Genomic DNA, 21105 nt, shown 5'->3' on the forward strand with positions numbered 1-21105 from the left:
TATTCTGAATTTAACAGGGAGCCAATGAAGAGAAGCTAAAACTGGAGAAACATGATCTCTGCTGTTAGATCTCATCAGAACTCTGGCTGCAGGGTTTTGGATCAGCTGGAGGCTTTTCAGAGAGTCTGTGGGACAGAACAATAATAAAGAATTACAGTAGTTCAGTCCTGAAGGAACCAAAGAAAAAGTAAAAAAGATTTGAAACACTACTCTATCGATGGTTTACTTTCTGTTCCTCTGAGGTTTGTGTGAGATGAAAAGTCTTGTCGCCGCCGTCTGTTTCAACATCTGGTCACAGTTCACGTTGAGCAACATTTCCGTCCACACCTTGTTTCTGCTGTCAGAGAAAAATTCATGTTGAAATAAACGTGTGAGTCAGCAGCTGCTGAGAACCGAGGCTCAAAGGAAACGTTGTGTTGCTGAAACGTTCCTGAAAACCGACTGAAGTTCAGGGGTTTTATTTAAAGATGTTTCATCATTCTGAGACCGATTTTCTCTCTCAGATTCAACTAAAAACTTTGATCATGTCTGCTGAATTTGGCTTAAAAAAGCATGTTTGTTCTGCTTTTATTGGCAGTCTCTTCATGCCTCATGTTGGAGCCTCACTGAAACACAACCTCAGCATCTTATATCTTTTCTGAAGCCTCCCAAACGTTTCACAGAATGAGACGAGATGACATCAACATCTATTGGGCAGGAAAAGAGCCTTTAAAGCTGTTTAAAGGAAGAGGAGGACGGGCCCTTCAGTGTCAGATCGAACTACTACGATGCTGATGTGACCCGTCGAGTCACACAGGAAGCTTAAAGAGAGTAAAAACACACCTGATACAGGCTGTAGTTTCAGGTAAAACATGCAAACAAACAGATAGAACAGAATATGTGGAGAAGTAATTAAACGTTGGTGTGCATCTGACTTGGAATTTATACTAAATAAGATGGATGACAGATAAACAAATAGAAACTCCAGATGAATAAAGGTGGAACACTCACATGTCAAATCATAAAAGAATGAAAATGTGAACCAAATCTGCTGTTTTAGGAGTTTTTAACGGTTTGATTTTAACTTTAGATCCAGGAGACTCGTCACATCCTGTCGTCCCAGTTAGATAAATCATGCAGGAATACAAGGTGCTTCTGGTCCGATTTATCAGGCAGAAGTTTCTCCTCTGAAATGGCCCCACTCACCTGTGGTGTCCCTCAGGGCTCTGTGTTGGGGCCCCTCACTGATTTGCAGATGATGTACAAACAGCTGCCTTCTTCTCTGAATGACACCAAGTCACAGAGGAGCTTTGACTTCCTGAACTCAAATGAAAATAAGACCCGGGTTACAGTGAACTTCCTCATGTGGACACTTTCGTTCCGTCTGTCTCTAACATTCATTCTTATGTGAAGACGTACGAGATGTCAGATCCAGTTCCATCTCCCTCCTACAGATGTAAACGGGGTGATCACTGCCTTCATTACTGGAAATGTTTGCATGTGGGCTTAGATCAGTCAGTCACTCAACTCTCCCTCCACTGGCTTCCTGTTCAGCAGATTTATTTTAAAAGGAAGTTCTTTGCTTCCATGTACAGGCTCCAGCTTACTTCCTTGAGTCCTTAAGTGCACACATCCCAGCTGAAGACGTGCCGTCAGCCAAGCAGCTAAACAGGCTAAACACAAAAGGTGAAGCAGCTCTAAATGATGTCCCAGCTTCTGCTCCCACTGCTGAGCAGCTCAAATCATTACAGGAGAGCCATTACCTCTCAGAGTTGAGCTGTTTAACGCTGTTCCCTGCACTACCAGGTCAATAATAACCGCTTTAAGTTGGATTTCCACAGATATTTAAAAACTTCCACACAAATAAAATGTACAATTACCTTTTATTATTATTCTGATGAATCATTTTCAACAAAGAAGTTAACCACGTTTCAGTTTCTGCTCACGTTACATGAAAATCTGTTACATGATAATAACCAAAGAAACAGACGGCTGGTATCTACAGGTGGAACACAACAATCAGTACAGGTACAGAGGAGCAGTGTTAACGTCATGTTTAGCTGTGTTCGTCAACGCTTCCTATTCAGCTCATAAAAAGAAACGGCAGCCTCACATCACAGCTGCTTAAAAAACACAAACAGGAGTTCCCCCGACAGCAGAGTCCAGTTCAAACGCAGGAAGAGGAAGCAGCGGCGAGGCGGCGCTCATTTCTTTCGCCTGCTGCTGGACGAGCGACTCGGTGACGGTCTGCTGCCGCTCCTGCAGGACGGAAACACACAAGAAATCACTTTTATTTTGTGTTTACAGGCCACCAATCAGACCAGAGACGTGGTGTCAGCTGGATTTATCCGTTAGAGACTCGTTAATGTTAAAAACCGGAGGTCTCAAACTAAACTGAGAGGACTCAGTGGCGTCTTTTCTCTCTTTTAAAGACACAGCTGCTTATTTTATCTAAGATGAACCAATAAAAGAGGCTCCTGTTTCAGCCCCTCTGCACTGGCTCTCAGTGCTTAAAGAAGTTTGTTATTGGCTGCAGCAGAGCTGACCGGCACACCGTTACAGGACTCTTCAAACTCCCCTTTTCTTCCATCAAAGTGTGATTTGTTGCTGCCTCAGTTCTGAGAAATAGATTCTCAGATCTCAGATTCAACTAAAAACTTGAATCATGTCTGCTGAATTTTGCTTAAAAAAGCATGTTTGTTCTGCCTTTATTGGCCGTCTCTTCATGCCTCATGTTGGAGCCTCACTGAAACACAACCTCAGCATCTTATATCTTTTCTGAAGCCTCCCAAACGTTTCACAGAATGAGACGAGATGACATCAACATCTATTGGGCAGGAAAAGAGCCTTTAAAGCTGTTTAAAGGAAGAGGAGGACGGGCCCTTCAGTGTCAGATCGAACTACTACGATGCTGATGTGACCCGTCGAGTCACACAGGAAGCTTAAAGAGAGTAAAAACACACCTGATACAGGCTGTAATGGTGTCCGATGACAGCTGGATTTATCTGTTAGAGACTCGTTAATGTTAAAAACCGGAGGTCTCAAACTAAACTGAGAGGACTCAGTGGCGTCTTTTCTCTCTTTTAAAGACACAGCTGCTTATTTTATCTAAGAAGAACCAATAAAAGAGGCTCCTGTTTCAGCCCCTCTGCACTGGCTCTCAGTGCTTAAAGAAGTTTGTTATTGGCTGCAGCAGAGCTGACCTGCACACCGTTACAGGACTCTTCAAACTCCCCTTTCCTTCCATCAGAGTCATTTGTTGCTGCCTCAGTTCTGAAAAATAGATTCAACTTGGAGTTGGTCATTCAGTGAATACGGACCTTTGGCGAGGAGAGGCCGGCGCCGCTCGCATGTGTCTGGGAGGAGAATAACTGAGCGAGCGAGAATCTCTCAGCGAATCAGCCGGCACCCGGTGAGGCCTCGCAGGGCTGTGAGAAAAACACAAAAGTCTTCAAACCACCGACAAGCAGGTTCTCAAATAACAGATCCGAGGGAATCTGAGATTTAAACGTCAGGAAAACATCTTTCAGTCTTCTTCCTCCAGTTCTCAGTCAAAGAAACAAGAGAAGGGTTGTATCATTTCTGAAGAATATTACCTCTTTTTCTTTGTGTCCTTTTCTTCTTCAGATGACGATGAGGATGAGGATGAAGAGGAGCTTTGGTCTTTCACTGCCTTCCTGTTAAAGAGGAAACGACATGATAAGAAAATATACTTCAGGAGGTTTTCTGTTGGGACTCAAGCTGAAACGATTCCTCCAGTAACTCCATTACTGCCCCATTTCACACCGTGCTGCGTTTGTAGCAGCTTGATTTGTTAGCTTAGCACGATAGCACAAAGTCAATGCTACAGCAGCTCAGCAGAAAGCAGCCAGTTCATATATCGAGTCCACAGAGTGGACCAAACACAAGGGAACATTTCATGTTAGCATTTTAATGGAAATCAGTCGGTTTGTTAGCTGAGAAGGAAGCTAGCAGAGAGCAGAAGGAAGCTAGAAGAGGACAGAAGGAAGCTAGCAGAGAGCAGAAGGAAGCTAGAAGAGGACAGAAGGAAGCTAGAAGAGGACAGAAGGAAGCTAGCAGAGAGCAGAAGGAAGCTAGAAGAGAGCAGAAGGAAGCTAGCAGAGAGCAGAAGGAAGCTAGAAGAGAGCAGAAGGAAGCTAGCAGAGAGCAGAAGGAAGCTAGAAGAGGACAGAGGGAAGCTAGCAGAGAGCAGAAGGAAGCTAGCAGAGAAAAGAAGGAAGCTAGCAGAGAGCAGAAGGAAGCTAGCAGAGAGCAGAAGGAAGCTAGCAGAGGACAGAAGGAAGCTAGCAGAGAACAGAAGGAAGCTAGCAGAGAACAGAAGGAAGCTAGCAGAGGACAGAAGGAAGCTGAGGCAACTTGTGTTTATTGTGTTGGACAAATAATGGCTAATTTCTGTTGAAATGTCACCAGAACTGCCCCGTTAGCACGAGCACACCATCCTTAATGTGCCTCTGCCCATCAGAGCAGCTTCCTGGAAGCTGTTAATGTGAACTAATATTCTGAGTCCCATCAAAGTAGAATAAAAACAGCTCATTTTATCAGACCGTGTTGTGTCTGTAACATCAGAGGCTGCTGGTTAAGGTGTCGTGTTAACTGCTGTTATTCTGAGTCACTGTGTTGTCTGACAATAAAACAGGAAATAAGAGGCTTTATTAGGATTTCAGCTACATTAAAATACAGTTAATGAAAGCGGAGACAGTAGAAGAGAAGCTAACAGATGTTAGCACAGCTGGATGTTAGCTTGAAAGCTAATCAATCAAACTAACTGTCTGTCTGCTTTGAAAACAAACCCATCTGCGGGCTACTCACCCTTTCTCTTCTTCCACTTCAGAGTCAGAGCTGTCTGAAGAGGAGGATGAAGATGAAGAGGAGGAAGATGATGACGATGAGGACGAGGAGGAGCTGGAGCTGCTGCTTCTGTTGGCTTTAGCGCCAGCAGCCGCCTCGGTGCCGTTTACGGCTCCTTCTTTCCTGACTGCTGGTTGGGACGGCTGGCGGGCCGCCGGTGACGGCTGCTTCCTGTTTGGATCTCGTGGCGAGGGTCTGGCGTCTTGTTGGCGGCCAGCCGGAGATCTTTGGGGGTTATCAGAGCGCCGCGAGTCCGACTGCGAGCTTCTTCTGCCTGACGCTGGAGCAGAGGACGAGTCTCTGGAGGGCCCCAGCGAGCTGGAGGAACGACTCTTCGGCTCTGGTTCCGGCCTTTTCACATCTTCCGGATCTGGCCTCCGACTCTTCTCCGGTGCTTTTGTGTCTTTTATCTCTCGAGGCGGTGACGGCGAGGACGAACATGAAGAGGAGGAGCTGGAGGAAGAGGAGGATGAGGAGGAGCTGCGGGGTTGGGGAGCAGCTTTTGGCTGCACGGCTTCCTTTTCCCTTTCTCGGTCTTGTGCCTCCCTCTGTCTCGTCCTCTCGTGCTCTCTTCTCTCTCGGGAAATGGAGCGACTGGTCCGCCGCCGCCGCTGTGGAGAGGGAGACCGGCGGGACCTGGAGGTTCAAAAATAACCTTTAGTGCTGACATTTGCACCTTCACATGCAGCCGCTGCAGCTCTGTGGACACTTCAGGGCTGCAGGGCATCTCTGTACTGCATCAACATCTTATAGTGTGAACACTGATAACTTCCATGAAATATCTGTAAACAGATTAAAGCAACAAAAAATATAAAGTTTTCCAATGTTGTCAATTTCAGAAGTGTTCAAATAATGGGAAGATTAACAGAAATAGTTTAGAACAAAACGTGAATTCAGTTTCAATCCAAAACCCAGTTTTTATGGCTCTTCGGCTACACTCTGCTTCGTTTCCTTCCTCGGTTTCCTTGACGATGAGCAACAACCTCAGAGGCACATTACCACAAACTTGTGGACTGAAGCAATAATAAATGTAACTGCCATTTAATTTTGAGATTGATTGATCACCCAGTCTGAGTAGCAGCATCCTGAGACGGACCGTAAAATATTTAATTGTAATTAATCCATAGTTAACTCGTGATTAATCACAAAATAAATGTTTTAATATGTTCCAAATGCACCTAAAATAGATATTTTTTTATATTCTTATCAACAAGGTAGCAGACTAATATGCAAATGTAATTTACCTCTACATTAACAAGCCAAAACTAACTGTCCTGATACAAACTGTCCAGAACATTCTTCATCCAACAAGCAACAGCAGAAGGACATAATGACCTGAATGTAACATTCACACTTTTAGAGAACAACTTCACCCGTTCTAACTGTGTCTGACCTGCCGTAGGTGGAGGAGTCTCTGTTACAAACTACTGACTGAGGATCTCTGCATCAGCCGTGCGTTTAGCTAAAGGTGATATTTACGACTCGACGGACTCCGGTGGTAACTCAGTTCACATCGACAGTAGATAACTTTGGTCCTGTTGAGAGAAGCATCTGGCAGGGTTTTGGAGATGAACCAACCATTAAAAAGACTCTTTTCTTTTTACAGTTTAGCTTCTCGTCCACCAGATTAGGCTACATCCCTTCCTGATTTGTCAAACTTCACGGCTAAAAAATTAGTGCCGTTAAGAGAAGTTTCCGTTAATTCCTTATTAACGCATTCATTTTCACATCCCTACCTGAGAACATGTGAATCAGAACTGAAATAATCCAGAAAAGCCAAACCAAGACCGAGCCCTAACTTTATTAAAAAAGAATTTATGTCATAAATCTAGATCCGTCGATTTCTTGGAGATAGAATTAGATCAAACAATGAATCCAACTCTGCAGGTTTAAGTTAAGAACTTGGCATTTAAATTCCAACATTTATAAAGTTTTTCTCTGCTTTCAGAAGGCCGAGTCGCTCTGAGATTTACTAACCCGACACCCTGCCTGACGGCGGCACATTACAGACTGGGTTTCTGAAGTGGTCTGCTGTATGGGAGGCATTACCTGTTTGGGAGATTTGGTCTTCTTAGGATTCTTGATGTGGACCTGCTGCGCCTCCTTGGGCTTCTGGACCTGCTGCGCCTCCTTGGGCTTCTGGACCTGCTGCGCCTCACAGCTCTGTCCCGCTCTCTATCTCTATCCCTTTCCCTTTCCCTCTCCCGAGCTCTATCCCTCTCCCTGGCCCTCTCCCTATCCCTGTCCCTTTCCCTGTCTCTGTCTCGCTGCCTCTCCCTGTCCCGGTCTGACCAGGCTGGAGGAGGAGACGGTCTTCTGGACCTTGATGGGGGTTCCTGATACTGTCTCGGAGGTGTGCGACGGGCTGGGGAAGCGGGCCTCTGAGGGGGCGTCCGCGACCTCCTGGCAGGGGGACTGGACCTCGTGGTCCTCCTGATTCCGTCCCTTTCCCTCCCTCGGTCCCTTTCGCCAGCTTTCGCCCCCAGAGGAGAGTACCTACTGCTGCCTTTGTTGTCTGCTCTGCTGGGTGGGGAGGGAGGGGGACTGGGGCTGTCCATCTGTGTGGGGCTGTAGCGTTCCTGTCCTTTCGCCTGAGGCAGGCCCTCTTCTGCAGGAGCTCTGCTGGATGGTCTTTCCCTCTCATGCTTGTCCCCTCCAGCCTCTCGGTGACTCTGGGATCGTTTGGTTCGCTCACCCTCAGAAGCAGAGGCAGAAATATCTTTTCCACCGTTGGCCAAATACCTTTCAACTGCCTCTCCGATGGCAGACGGACCGCTTTTCTTGGGGCTACTACTTTCACTCCCTGCTGACCCAGCTTTCTTGGCTTTCTCCTCATCTTCAGAGGATGATGTTGAAGAGGAGGATGAAGAAGATGAAGAGGATGAAGAGCTATCGCTGTCACTGTCACTACTGCTGCTACTGCTGCTGCCGCTGCTGCTGCTGCTACTGCTGCTGCTCCCTTGTTTTTTCTCCGCCGGTTTCACCTCGTCTTCACGCTTCTTATCCCTTGCGGGGCTCCTCGCCTTCTCCTGCCTCACGGGGCTCCGCGGCCGCTCCGAAGGTCTCGGCCCATCTCTTCTGTTTTCTGCAGACGATCGGACATCCACCTCGACTCTCTGCTGCTTCGTAGGATGCCTCTTCTCTTCTTTAGACCTGTCCCTGTCTGTTTCTCGCCTCCTCTCAATCTCCCTTTCTCGTTGGCGTCCATTCGTGATGGGAGAGCTTGGGGCGGGCAAGAAGGAGTCACGGGACGGATGTTCATCCCTTCTCCTTTCGTTTCTCTGCTGGTGAGGAGAAGCTTCTGCCTCATGCCTTTTAGGATTGTCTTTCTTGTCTCTCTCATTTGTTGTCCTTGAGTTGGAGGGCAGATCTCTCCTCTCCTTTTCAGGGGGAGGCGAAGGGGACGAAGAGTCATGTGTAGTCTTTTTGTCCTGTTTGTTCTGTTCTTTTTCCCGCTCTGCATCTTTACTCCTTCCCCGAGTTTCTTGTTTAGGAGGAGGAGACGGAGAGCGGGATGAGGAGGTGTCATGTCTGATCCTCTGAGGTACACTCTCATTTCCTTTCTCTCTTTTTTCTCTGCTTCTGGAACGCCTCTTCCTCTCCATTTCTACACTCCTGGAGCGTCTTCCTTTCTCCATCTCAACGCTCCTTGATTGCTTCCTTTTCTCCATCTCTATGCTTCGAGAACGCCTCCTTTTTTCTATGCTCCTTGAACGCCTCCTTTTCTCTATGCTCCTAGATCTCGGCCTCCTCCCCATCTCTATGCTCCTAGACCTCGGCCTCCTCCCCATCTCTATGCTCCTAGACCTCGGCCTCCTCCCCATCTCTATGCTCCTAGATCTCGGCCTCCTCCCCATCTCTATGCTCCTAGATCTCGGCCTCCTCCCCATCTCTATGCTCCTAGACCTCGGCCTCCTCCCCATCTCTATGCTCCTAGACCTCGGCCTCCTCCCCATCTCTATGCTCCTAGACCTCGGCCTCCTCCCCATCTCTATGCTCCTAGATCTCGGCCTCCTCCCCATCTCTATGCTCCTAGATCTCTGCCTCCTCCCCATCTCTATGCTCCTGGATCTCGGTCTCCTCCCCATCTCTATGCTCCTGGATCTCGGCCTCCTCCCCATCTCTATGCTCCTGGAGCGCCGCCTCTTCTCCATCTCTATGCTCCTGGAGCGCCGCCTCTTCTCCATCTCTATGCTCCTGGAGCGCCGCCTCTTCTCCATCTCTATGCTCCTGGAGCGGCCTCCCTTCTCACCCTCTCTCTGTTTGCTTCTTGATCTTCTACCTTTCTCCTTCTCAATGGTTTTTGCCATCTGCGGAGGAGGGGAGGGAGACGAGGAGTCATGTCTCTTCCTGGTTTTCTCCATCTCCCTCTGTTCTTTTTCTCTCTCAACATTGGGCCTCCTCTACATGACAGAACAAATATTAGTTTGGTGTCTACGACTGGACAGCTTCAGTTTAGGCAGTAAATAAAAGTAACGCACTCAGAAACTTACCCGATCACCTCCCTGACGTTGTGGGCTGTGCTCCTCATAACCACGTTTCCTCTTGTCTGGCGATCTCCCCTGTCTTCCCTCATTGACATTTTTAGGGGCTTGGTCCTGTTGACGCGATCTTGGTGGAGGTGGAGACTGGCTGCTGTTAGAACAAACAGAAGTAGAAACATTAACCGAATACCATCCTGAATTCAGTCACATTTTTTAGGATTCAAATGAACTAATTTATAGATAAAAACATTTCTGATTATTCTCGGTTTATTTATTGTGTGAAACTGTTTTAATTAGCCTCCTTGTAGGCTGAAGACACAAAGATATGTAGCCTACTGTGATATAAAACATTAAAAGTACCGGATTTTAGTCAAAGTCGCACCTTTTTTCATAGTTTGGCTGGTCCTGCTACTTATATATCAAAATATATATAATTCAACATGTTTTTAGATGTAAATTCATACTGACTGACATGAACCAAGGGGTAAACATTGCTGTCTACAGCCATGAGAGGACACTCTAGGCTTGTGACAACTACATGCTAACAAAGAAAGCTAATCGCGGGCTGAAAGCAAGATGGCCAAAGCTGGGGGAACGAGTCCACAGGTGGGTGCTTGAACAACGGTGCAGTTACGTCTCAACGCCCTGGTACTTGCCAAGGAGATGAATATAAATGACTTTGCAGGCGGGCCTTCTTGGTGTTACCGCTTCATGCAACACAACCGCCTCTCTATAAGAGCACGGACAGACTCCGAAGTCAAGTCAACAGTTTCCGTGAGTTCATTGAAAAGCAGGTAACTGAACACGTGTCACAGGATCATATTATCAACATGGACGAGGTCTGATCTTGGATCTTGTGAAAGGAATTTGTAAATAAGTGCAAATTACAGTCCGGTGCGATCTAAATATGTTTTTTTCCTCTTTGACTGATGCGACTTATACTCCAGAGCGACTTATAGTCCGGAAATTTTGGTAACTTTTGGAACGGTGTATCGGACACTCGGGTGGAGAGAGGGGCGGAGCTTTGGGTAAGGCCAAACGGATTGAACTGGGAACATCTGGTGGAGGTCTCTGTCCACAAAGTCTTCAGCTCACAACTCCAGGAGAATTCTTCTCACATAGGTTGGAGACATGGAAACCGAATGGACCGTGTTCAGGACCTCTATTGCAAATGCAGCTTTCAGTGAGGGAAGCTGTCAAACTGAGGGAGGTTTTGTTGTGCCGAGGGTCACCTGAAGAAACTGACAGGTACCAAGTGGCTAAAACAGCTGGTTGCTGAAGCAAACCACCAATGCTTTGGGAGCAAGTCGTGAAGCCATGAAGCAGGACTTTTGATGGACCTCTGCTTTTGGCAAACCATTTGCAGCTCAGACAGGGAAAGCAGGATCCATCCCAGGTTGTGCTTGGCCTGGAAGGAGAATATGAAGATCTCCTCAATCCGACCAGCATGTCCTCTATTGAGGAGGCAGAGTGTGAGAACTTGGGAGAAGACTTGTCCAAACCCTTCAGGTGGTGAAGTGCCGAGGCTGGACAAGATTCGCCTTGAGATGCTAACGGCTCTGGAACCGGTGGGGCTGAGACATCTCTTCAATGTCACATGGAGGTCTGAGACAACACCCGAGTTTCCTTCAGAGGGGGAAGGAGCTCACTGGAGGGATTATATATGCCATCTGGCCTGGGAACGACTCGGCATCCCACAGGAGGAGCTTGAAGGTATCACTGGTGAGAGGGATGTTAGCTAAAGACTGTTTAAAAGACTTTTCATCCCACTGTTTTAACAACTTGGTCCAGTTCAACGCTGGACTGAAGGAACTGAGCCACAAAGAGGATCAGTTCCAGCTCTCAGAGCCTGAACTTCAGAGCAGGGAAATGGAAGCATCTGAGAAATAACTCCTCATGGTTTATTTACTGATTTATTTCTTCCTTTAGCAGCAGCTAACGCTAACAGCTTAGCTAATGAAATAACTCCTCATGGTTTATTTACTGATTTATTTCTTCCTTTAGCAGCAGCTAATGCTAACAGCTTAGCTAATGAAGATGACGTACACCAACTTCTAAGGAGTTACTGCTGTTCCTTTCTGAAAGATGAACATTACTGTTCCCACATTACTTTGTTAGCTGAAGCTTTCTAGTTGAACGGTTCCGTTCTGTAACTCAGACAACCTGCAGCTGTGTTTAAGGTGTGTTTCCAACACAACACCGGTCCTCTCCTCACTCTCGCTGCTACATTGAACGCCGTGTACCGCTCTGGGTGTGTTAGTGTTACATTATCTGCATGCTTTTTGTCTGTCCACAGTTGAAGTTTGATCTGTATGAGCTTTTATCAGTTTCATACCTGTGAGCAGAGCTGGAGGAGACGCTTCTGTGTCGAGTCGACTTTGTTTTTGGAGGACTCGCACTTTCACTCCTTTTTCTTTTCTTCTTTGAAACCTTCTGTTTTTCATCTGAGGAGCTAAATGTCGATGAGACGCAGAAACAGATGAGGTTAAATAACAAAAACAGGATTATTAAACAGCAACAGAGTGGTCTCATGATAAAACACTCACCTGTCAGCTTCTCCTTCTTCTGACACCTCACTGAAAAACATTTACGTTTAAGCATCACCGTAAAACCAAATGAGCTCAAATAAAAAGGAAAGAATATGGTTGATGAGTACCGTTTCTTTTTCTTCTTTTTGGATTTCTTCTTCTCTTTGTGAGGAGATGGGGAACGACTCTCTGAGCTGCTTTGAAGGGAAACCAGAGAAAACGTCAGGTGCCCCCCTCTCTGACACCTTTTTCAGTGTTAACAGGGAAATTATCTCACCTGTCTCTGTTCTTGTTTTTCTTTTTCTTCTTCCGACTCCGTTTCTTGGCAGGAGAATCTGAATCCGAGTCTGAAACTTCCACCAAACTGACGGAGAAAAGAAAACGGACAAATGAGAGAAGGTGATTGCCAGTGAAAGTAACACCCAGCCTGTGCTGTGAAACCTCTGCAGATGGTCCAGAACGCGGCGGTGCGTCTGGTCTTGGATCAGCCTAAAAGAACACGTCCCCCCTCTGTTCATTGAGCTCCTCTGGCTGCCCTTAGCCGCCCGCATCAGATCCAAGTCCCTGATGTTAGCTACAAAGAGCTTAATGGAACGGCTCCATCTACTTGATGCTCTTGCAAAGGCTTCTGTCCCAACTGGGTCCCTCCGTTGGTCCCAGGATTGTCGTCTAGCAGCTCCTACACCACGCCTAAGACAATCCAAACTCTGTTCATGTGTCGTCCCACGATGGTGGAATGACCTACCGAGCGCTACCAGAACAGGGGCGTCCCTGTCTATCTTCAAGAAGCTCCTGAAAACCCAGCTCTTCAGAGAGCATCTCCTATCCCAGCACTTACCTTGTACTTCCCTCCCCCCTCTATCTCTGCTCTTTATCTTTCTGCACTTCCTTCTATGCCTGCACCCTATCTCTACTCTGTCCCCTCTGACAGAGTCGGACTCCTGGGTTCCTTCTATGTAGCTTATTGTTAGCTTTTTATAGAGCTGTTATATCTTCATTTGTAAGTCGCTTTGGATAAAAGCGTCTGATAAATACAGAAACAGAAACAGAGAGTTTGGCTTTTATTTCTTTGGCTCCCCCTACAGTTGTGGAATGGAACACCACTGTCAGGAAAACAAACCTCTATAGCCCAGTTCTAAGACCTGTCCTTCTCCAGAGGAACTGTTTAATTTTGCATTCCCACATGAGTCGGGGGCCTCGACAGGGACTGATGTGACGCAGCCGTCTGCGACAGACGTGTTACTTTAGCGCCACTCAGCAACAAAACAGAACCCGGGAAAAGTAAGGAGAGAAGAAAACAACAGCACCAAGAAGCTAACATGGAGAGCGAGGAGGCCACCGTGTTCATGCTCTGCATGGCGGTGATATTAATCATGGACGATCACATCAGGCGTCTGAGATGGAGGCTGGAAGAGCTCACAGCGAGAGTCAGGAGACGGAGAATCCAGCAGCGGGCGATACTTCTTCCTTTCATGGAGGAAAGAAGGAGAGCAGAGCGCCGCAGACAAAGGAGACGAAGTTTAACTTATTAAACAGGCGCCGGTTGGGTCCGTGTCGTATGAGGAAACATTTCAGACAAGGGGCGGAGCTACAGCCACCAAACACCTACATCATGTTCCTGTGGAGCCCAGAAAAGACTCTGAAGGAGCTGAAATGGTTCCAGGAACTGAGGGCCGTGGTCCCTGGTTCCTGTATGTCCGAAACAACGGCCCTATCCCTGAAAAGGTTCTAGGAACTGCAGAAGGTTCCTACAGTGGTAATGTGCCCCATGTAAGCCCAGCACATGTCGGTGTCTGAACAGCAGTATCTCAGCTCCTCTGGCTCTCATGGGGAGTTTCAGGCTGACTCGGGGTCATATTCTGTGGTATTTTCCTCCTTCTGGCAGAGGTTGGTGCTGTTGTGTTGTGGCATGTGTTCAGGCCGGTTGGGGATTGAACTTTTGTGGCTCCGCCTTCTTCCAGGCTCCCAAGCAGACCAGATTCAACACGACATGAGCGATGTGATGCCGAACCTGCTTCTGTGTGGATGGATAAACGTGTCACTTCCATCTCGTCTGGATAGCAGCTTGGGTGAAAAGCCCATCTAGTTCTAAATTGCTCCAAGTTAAAGGGTAGTTTTGTTCAACTTTATGATGGTTTGTTTGTCATTTTGGCCATACTCACCCCGACTTTAATCTACTGCTTTGTCTAATAAAATCTCTCGAAGGGCACAGCAGAAACTGGTGTGTCTCTGGTCTGGAGTGAGGACAGAAAGTGACCGCCGTGCATGTGTTTGCTGCTCACGTATATTTCTGCTGCTGCAGCCGCTCCCTCTCCAGGCGTTCCTGCTCCCTCTTCTCTTTCTCCTTCTCCTTGCGGTCAGCATGGAAGGACGATCCGTCCACATAGTCGCTGGAGATGCCGAAAGCAGCGCGAAGGCGGTCGTTCTTCTGCTGGTTGGCTGCAGCCAGAGCATGCGTCTCCGTCACACTGAGGAAGCAGAAACACAGGAAAGCATTTAACGATGGAGAATCACTCTTTACAAGCTTCAATATTTAGGGATAACCATAAAAACATCCTGCCAGATGTTACCAACCCTGAGAGTCTTTTCTTTTAAACCTGAAGGCTCCATCCAAGCAGAGACAACACTAAACCTGCCCTAAGTGTTGCTACATCTAAAAACAGCTGATCTTGCTGCAGCCACCAGTCTGTCATCGAGCTTAATCGGATATTAGCATTATTAGCATGTGCAGTGAAACCAAGCAGGGCTGCAGCAAATGATTATTCAGGAAATCCAAGTATTTGGATAAGAAATATACTTCTGTGATAACTATTTAAAAGAGGAAAATCTAGACTCTGAACCAGTTTTTACATGCAGCCACAGTTAGGCTGGAAACACAACATTCCTCCTGATACTGATAACAGGACAACAGAACAGCAGCTATTAGCTTTCTAGCTAACATCCAGCTGTGCTAACATCTGTTAGCTTTTCTCCTACTGTCTCTGCTTTCATTAACTGTATTTTAATGTAGCTGAAATCCTAATAAAGCCTCTTATTTCTTGTTTTATTATCGGTCTGATAAAATGAGCTGTTTTTATTCTGGTTGGACTTTGATGGGACTCAGAATATTAGTTCACATTAACAGCTTACAGGAAGCTGCTCTGATGGGCAGAGGCACATTAAGGATGCTGTGCTCGTGCTAACGGGCAGTTCTGGTGACATTTCAACAGAAATTAGCCACTATTTGTCCAGCTTCCTTCTGTCCTCTGCTAGCTTCCTTCTGTTCTCTGCTAGCTTCCTTCTGTCCTCTGCTAGCTTCCTTCTGTCCTCTGCTAGCTTCCTTCTGTCCTCTGCTAGCTTCCTTCTGTCCTCTGCTAGCTTCCTTCTGTCCTCTGCTAGCTTCCTTCTGTCCTCTGCTAGCTTCCTTCTGTCCTCTGCTAGCTTCCTTCTGTTCTCTGCTAGCTTCCTTCTGTCCTCTGCTAGCTTCCTTCTGTCCTCTGCTAGCTTCCTTCTGTCCTCTGCTAGCTTCCTTCTGTCCTCTGCTAGCTTCCTTCTCAGCTAACAAGCCGACTAATTTCCATTAAAATGCTAACGTGACATGCTCCCTCGTGTTTGTTCTGCTCAGTGCTAACAGGCTCTTACAATGGACACACTGTTCAGTATTTTCTCTTTTCTTTTCTTTGAAATGCTCCCAAACTTTGGAGATTTTTCCTCTTTTTCTCAGATTTTGCTCGTCGTTGTTTTCTCCATCAAATCAAGCTGCTCCAAATGTCCAGTAATAACTGTCCGTGTGAAACAGGGCGACCCCTGGTGTCTGAAATAAAACACCTGTATGAAGCTCTGTCCATCCCCTCCTGTCATATGCAAACTTTAACACTTCAAATCAACAAGCACCACGAATGAACGCTGAGAACAAGACTACAAGATGCTGTTGTTAGTTGAAGTGACTAATGGAGAGTTTAGAGCTTTTTAAACGTGGCCACGTAAAGGCTGATCGTTTCGTAAACTGTTGAGTTGTGTTGTACTCACGATGGTTTCTGAGCGGTGGTGGGAGGAGGCTCCTCCTTCTCCTGCAGCATCATGCGGAAGCTGTTCACCTTCTCCTCAATCTCCTCTGCAGAATACCTGAAACACGGGAAGTTTAACAGTGTGAAGACCTGCAGCTTCTCTCACACTGCAGCAGCTAACATGAAAAACTGAAGTTTTAACTTAGAATTTTTTCTTTAAGAACAGAGATTCCGTATCATGTTTAATCTTTGGATCTGAGTGATAGATGGTATTTCTTTGGCTTCTAGTCCTACAGGGAGGAACCTCTGAGTTATTTCTGACCAGGATCTGTCCTCTGACTCTCATATAAAACAGGTTTCTGCCTTCTTCCACCTTCGTAATGTTGTTAAAATCAGGAACATCCTGTCTCAGAGTGATGCAGAAACACTGCTCCATGCATCTGTTCCTTCAGGACTGAACTACTGTAATTCCTTATTATTGTTCTGTCCCACATACTCTCTGAAAAGCCTCCAGCTGATCCAAAACCCTGCAGCCAGAGTTCTGATGAGATCTAACAGGAGAGATCATGTTTCTCCAGTTTTAGCTTCTCTCCATTGGCTCCCTGTTAAATTCAGAATAGAATTTAAGATTCTTCTCCTCACATATAAAGCTCTTAATGACCGAGCTCCATCACATCTTAAAGATCTCACAGTTGGATATTTCCCCAACAGAGCATTTTGCTCTCAGGCTGCAGGTTTCCTTGTGGTTCCCAGAGTTTCTAAAAGCAGAATGGGAGGCAGAGCCTTCAGTTATCAGGCCCCTAAAAGCAGAATGGGAGGCAGAGCCTTCAGTTATCAGGCCCCTAAAAGCAGAATGGGAGGCAGAGCCTTCAGTTATCAGGCCCCTAAAAGCAGAATGGGAGGCAGAGCCTTCAGTTATCAGGCCCCTAAAAGCAGAATGGGAGGCAGAGCCTTCAGTTATCAGGCCCCTAAAAGCAGAATGGGAGGCAGAGCCTTCAGTTATCAGGCCCCTAAAAGCAGAACAGGAGGCAGAGCCTTCAGTTATCAGGCCCCTAAAAGCAGAACAGGAGGCAGAGCCTTCAGTTATCAGGCCCCTAAAAGCAGAATGGGAGGCAGAGCCTTCAGTTATCAGGCCCCTAAAAGCAGAACAGGAGGCAGAGCCTTCAGTTATCAGGCCCCTAAAAGCAGAATGGGAGGCAGAGCCTTCAGTTATCAGGCCCCTAAAAGCAGAATGGGAGGCAGAGCCTTCAGTTATCAGGCCCCTCTCTGTGGAACCAGCTGCCAGTTTGGCTTCAGGAAGCAGACACCCTCTCTACCTTTAAGATCAGGCTGAAACTTTCCTTTCTGATAAAGCTTATAGTTAGGGATGGCTCAGGTGAGCCTGAAACATCCCATAGTTCTGCTGCCATCTGTTAGTTTTCTCAGCTGGGCAACTTTTTATGAATGAATGAAGAAATAAACCAAATATTTTTTACCCTTGCTCTTCCATCATGTCTTGCAGCTCGGCACATTTGACCTCCAGCTGCCTCTTTCTTTGGTGCTCCAGGATGTCGGCGTTGGGTTGTCTGTTGAGCTGACTCTCCAGCCTCTCCCGGTCCTTCTCATCCCGCTCGCCGCCGCGTTCGTCCCGCGGCCGCTTGACCCGCAGGCTCGACAGATTACGTTGCACATAGCCATTGGTGCCGCTGCCTCGCGGAGTCGTCAGGCCAATCCCATTGTACATGGTTCTGTGAGGATAACAGAGGTGCAGCAGGTGGTTAAAGGGACATTACACCAACATATCAGAGACAAAAACTGGGGTAATCCATCCTCCTCCAAAGCTGTAAATTCTAAATGTACTAAGTTCTACTTTTAATTCCGTGAAACTGGGCTTCCTTACAATAAACTAACAAATGACAGCAATAAACGTCTCTGCTCTTGCCTTCTCAACACAAACCGTAAATGAAAAATTATTGATACAAAACGATACATTTGAAACTTTCATGAGACTCAAAATGAGTGATAATTAATTAAGCTTCATTCAGGCAGATGTTACGGGTCGGGCTGACTGGAACGGAGGTTTCTTCCGTTTATAAAGCCAATTAAAAGGACTTCTGGCTGTGAATCAGTGATCAAACTATCAAAGATAAAATGTGTATGAGCCTGGAAAGATCTGCGATGTGAAATCTATGAGCTAATCTGCATTTTCAAACTGAGGAAAGTAAAAGTATCTCCAACATAAATGTATATGTAGAACAGAATAGAATGTTTTTAAATCGCCATTATACAGAGCACAATGAGATTAAGAGGTGGTAATGTATTTCAAACCAGGTTCCAGTATTTCTAACAGTATGTCCAGAGAAAAGCTTTTAGTTTTAAATCCCAAACAGCTCGTTACTTTGTCATTCCTCACATCTTAAACGCTCAGGGACTTCACGCCATAAAATGGCAGACATGCTAAACCTGCACTTGCCCAAGAGCGTTGCACTGGCTGTGTTAACAGTTTTCAACTAAAAGAATCCGACTGACAAACTCGTTAAAACACCAAACAGTCGAAAAATCAGTGCAACATCAACACAAACGACCATAAGAACGACGGCGGCATTTTGTTTGGTGTGAGCCATGTTTTTCACAGTTACTGAAAGTTTACGACACTGAAAGAGAATCCGAAGATCTACTCACTCCTACAAACATAACGTTTTATCCTTAATTGCAATTTATTTCAATTGAGATTTATTTTTATGGCGCTTTAACACGTGCGCCAAATCAGGCCTGTTGCTACGTCTGATGATAAGATGGCACATTTTTGACAAAGAACACTGAAAGAAACACTCTGACTCCAAACAACATGACAATTACCGGGCCTAAAACTGTCTGATGTAACGCTGAGTTTATAAACCAGGCGGTAGATTGAACGTTTCACGTTTATTTACATCTGTAAAGAAGGCCCAAACACACATAAGCATAACTATCCACAGCTAAGCTAGGTAGCTAGCTAATTGTTACGTACCAGCTTTTACTCCGGAAGAGGAGAGAAAACGGTGTCGATGAAACTTTGGCTTCTGGTAACGTGTCGTATAATCACACACCAATTCTGAAATTTATTACAACTGAGTCCTTGAAAGTTAAAAAAAATAATAATAAAGAAATACTGCTAGCTTTGTTAGCTACCAGCTAGCTGATCGTGTCTCCAACCACAGGATAAGCGAGATGAAACCAGGTGACGTCATACGCACGATCAGACGGTTAAATTCTGTGACGTTCAAGTACAGAAGGAAAGGTGGAATATTTAACTTCACTGTGAACTTGAAACCGGCGCTCCAGCTATGAGTTAATTTATGTACTGATCACTTCTGAAAAGGAATACAATTCTATATTAAGTATTACAGCAATTTCCCAAGCGAAATTCAACTTATGTGGTTGATTTTACACTTAAATCTGAGAATCTTCAGTCACAAAATTGTTAACATATTTTGATTTTTGGAACATCAAAAACAAATCATTCACTGTAACGCATTCGGCTGTTCTGGATATGTTTGTTTATACCCAATAAATTGGGTGAACACATTTTCAGAAGCTGAATTTATAATGAAAATAATAACTTAGCACATCATAGTCCGTGATCCAATGAGCTGAGGCACACGTTTGTGACCCCACACATTAATCTTCTCAATAAATCTTCAAACAAGGTTTTCAGCAAATTGTTTTTAGTTTATTTATCTACTAGTGTTGCATATGACTGGCTTATCAATTGAAGAAACTTTAGCTAGAAGCCAATTTATCAACATTTTAGAATTGCTAATGGAAAATCAGTTTTTGATAGTTTAAAGGGGGAATTTTCAGTTCTGAACTCCATTATATGACGAGATCTGGAAGCACAATATGGTCAAAGTGCCTTTTCAAACCAAGCAATTTGATTAACTGTCATTTTTTAATCCTAATATTGGGATCCTGTTCTATAGTGGCGTGTTTATGATGTTATAAATACTATTTATTATTATGCTTAGATTGCACATTCTTTCAAATTCTCCCCTGAAAACTTTAAACAGGGTGGTGCTCCAGTCCATTTTAACAAATGCAAGAGATTAGTGGCAGCCTGCTGCGGCAGCTCTGGAGATACTTTGGATTCTGTGCTGCTGGAAACATTTCTGTAGGTAACTGGCTGTTTTCGTTACATCTGTTAGGATACTTTAGCATCCAACAGTGAAAGAGTTTGCATTTTGAAACAGCTGACTGAGCCCTCAGACCCGAAATCAAGATGAGTTGAAAAGGAGACGTCTGGGATGCAGAGCAGGAACAAAATGGAGTAAAAGGAGAAGGAAATTTAAACAGTTTTCCCCTCAGTATTCACAGGAAAGTGAGATAAATGGCATGTGAAAGTCTGGAGCCCTTATGAGGAACAGCTCTTTGCGCTGCGCTCCAGATGTTGAACTACTGGCTGTGAGTTTCTGTCTGTGTCGTCTACTGAGAGAGTTCACCTGTTACCTGTGTGTGACATCATCAGTTAAGTTGTTGCTAAGCTACAAAAACAACACCCCAAACCATTTATGACGACCTCTAAAGGTCTCTACCACACCTTCCTCTCTGCTGCACTTCAACTTTCTACATGTTTGTCAGCTGACTTTCAATTTGACTGATAACAGTTCAAAGTGCAGCAATATAATTTCCCTTTAGAGATGAATAAAGTATTATTGGATTGAATAAAAGATAATTTTGTGTTGACAGTCTTTATTGTCTCAAAGCCATGTTTTTCATCAGTCTGACCACCAAGGCCATCCGAATAAATCAGTTATTTTTCAACCAACGTCTTAAGGCAGATCTTAAGGCTGGTTTTCATGAATGCTGACTAAGGAGGAACCTTATTCAGCAACAGAGACACACAGTAGCTCACTTATTTTACGCTCAGATTCACCCTGAGGAAGAAAAAGCCTTTTTTTCAATTTTCCTCTTCCAATCCAATCCAACTTTATTTGTTAAGCACTTTAAAAGAACCACAATGGACCAAAGTGCTGTGTAGGATCAATAAAAACATAATAAATAAAAGGTTCACAGGAATCAAAGCTGTGGTCATAACAGAACATCACATGATTACATGGAGATTACAGAGGTTAAAAGTTTAATGTCATACAGATCTGAACCTTCCAATAGTCAACAGGTAGAGCTCCATGCAGACCTCAATCCCATCCAGAATATCAGGTAGGAATTTCATACCAGACTGATCTGTGGCAGCTTTCCAACCAAAGAGCAGAAGAACAGTTTTACATTTTTTCCTTTTCCCAA

The 21105-nt window shown here is 45.4% G+C and overlaps 1 protein-coding gene across 4 annotated transcripts; it reads right to left on the reverse strand.

Annotated features, from left to right (window-relative positions):
- Window positions 1-1843: 1843 nt before the first annotated feature.
- srrm2 (serine/arginine repetitive matrix 2) lies at window positions 1844-19041 on the reverse strand. Of its 4 annotated transcripts, XM_072369631.1 has the most exons (15): window positions 18836-19041; window positions 17322-17573; window positions 15869-15964; window positions 14143-14328; window positions 12138-12224; window positions 11989-12057; window positions 11879-11908; window positions 11668-11784; window positions 9342-9483; window positions 8596-9251; window positions 6898-8565; window positions 4810-5484; window positions 3576-3656; window positions 3300-3407; window positions 1844-2238 (listed from the first exon to the last, which is right to left on the reverse strand). In XM_072369631.1, exons 2-15 carry the CDS (start codon window positions 17567-17569, stop codon window positions 2184-2186), a joined length of 4218 nt encoding a protein of 1405 aa, XP_072225732.1. In that variant the 5' UTR covers window positions 17570-17573; window positions 18836-19041; the 3' UTR covers window positions 1844-2183. The 4 variants fall into 4 exon arrangements, with proteins under 4 accessions (XP_072225732.1, XP_072225730.1, XP_072225731.1 ...); XM_072369629.1 differs by having other exon boundaries at window positions 6898-9251; window positions 11989-12054; XM_072369630.1 differs by having other exon boundaries at window positions 6898-9251; window positions 9342-9480.
- Between the last annotated feature and the right edge of the window lie 2064 nt (window positions 19042-21105).

Source organism: Leuresthes tenuis, unplaced genomic scaffold (assembly GCF_036924035.1).
Source record: "Leuresthes tenuis unplaced genomic scaffold, fLeuTen1.0.hap1 SCAF_17, whole genome shotgun sequence".
Lineage (NCBI taxonomy): Eukaryota > Metazoa > Chordata > Actinopteri > Atheriniformes > Atherinopsidae > Leuresthes > Leuresthes tenuis.

Bases quoted from the DNA above. Each gene is read 5' to 3' on its own strand.
- srrm2 (XM_072369628.1), bottom strand. From the start codon at position 17,569: ATGTACAATGGGATTGGCCTGACGACTCCGCGAGGCAGCGGCACCAAT. The intron at 15,965-17,321 runs GTAAAAAATATT...CCCGTGTTTCAG, and splicing joins GACATGATGGAAGAGCAAGG to GTATTCTGCAGAGGAGATTG. The intron at 14,329-15,868 runs GTGAGTACAACA...CTGCTTCCTCAG, and splicing joins ACCACCGCTCAGAAACCATC to TGTGACGGAGACGCATGCTC.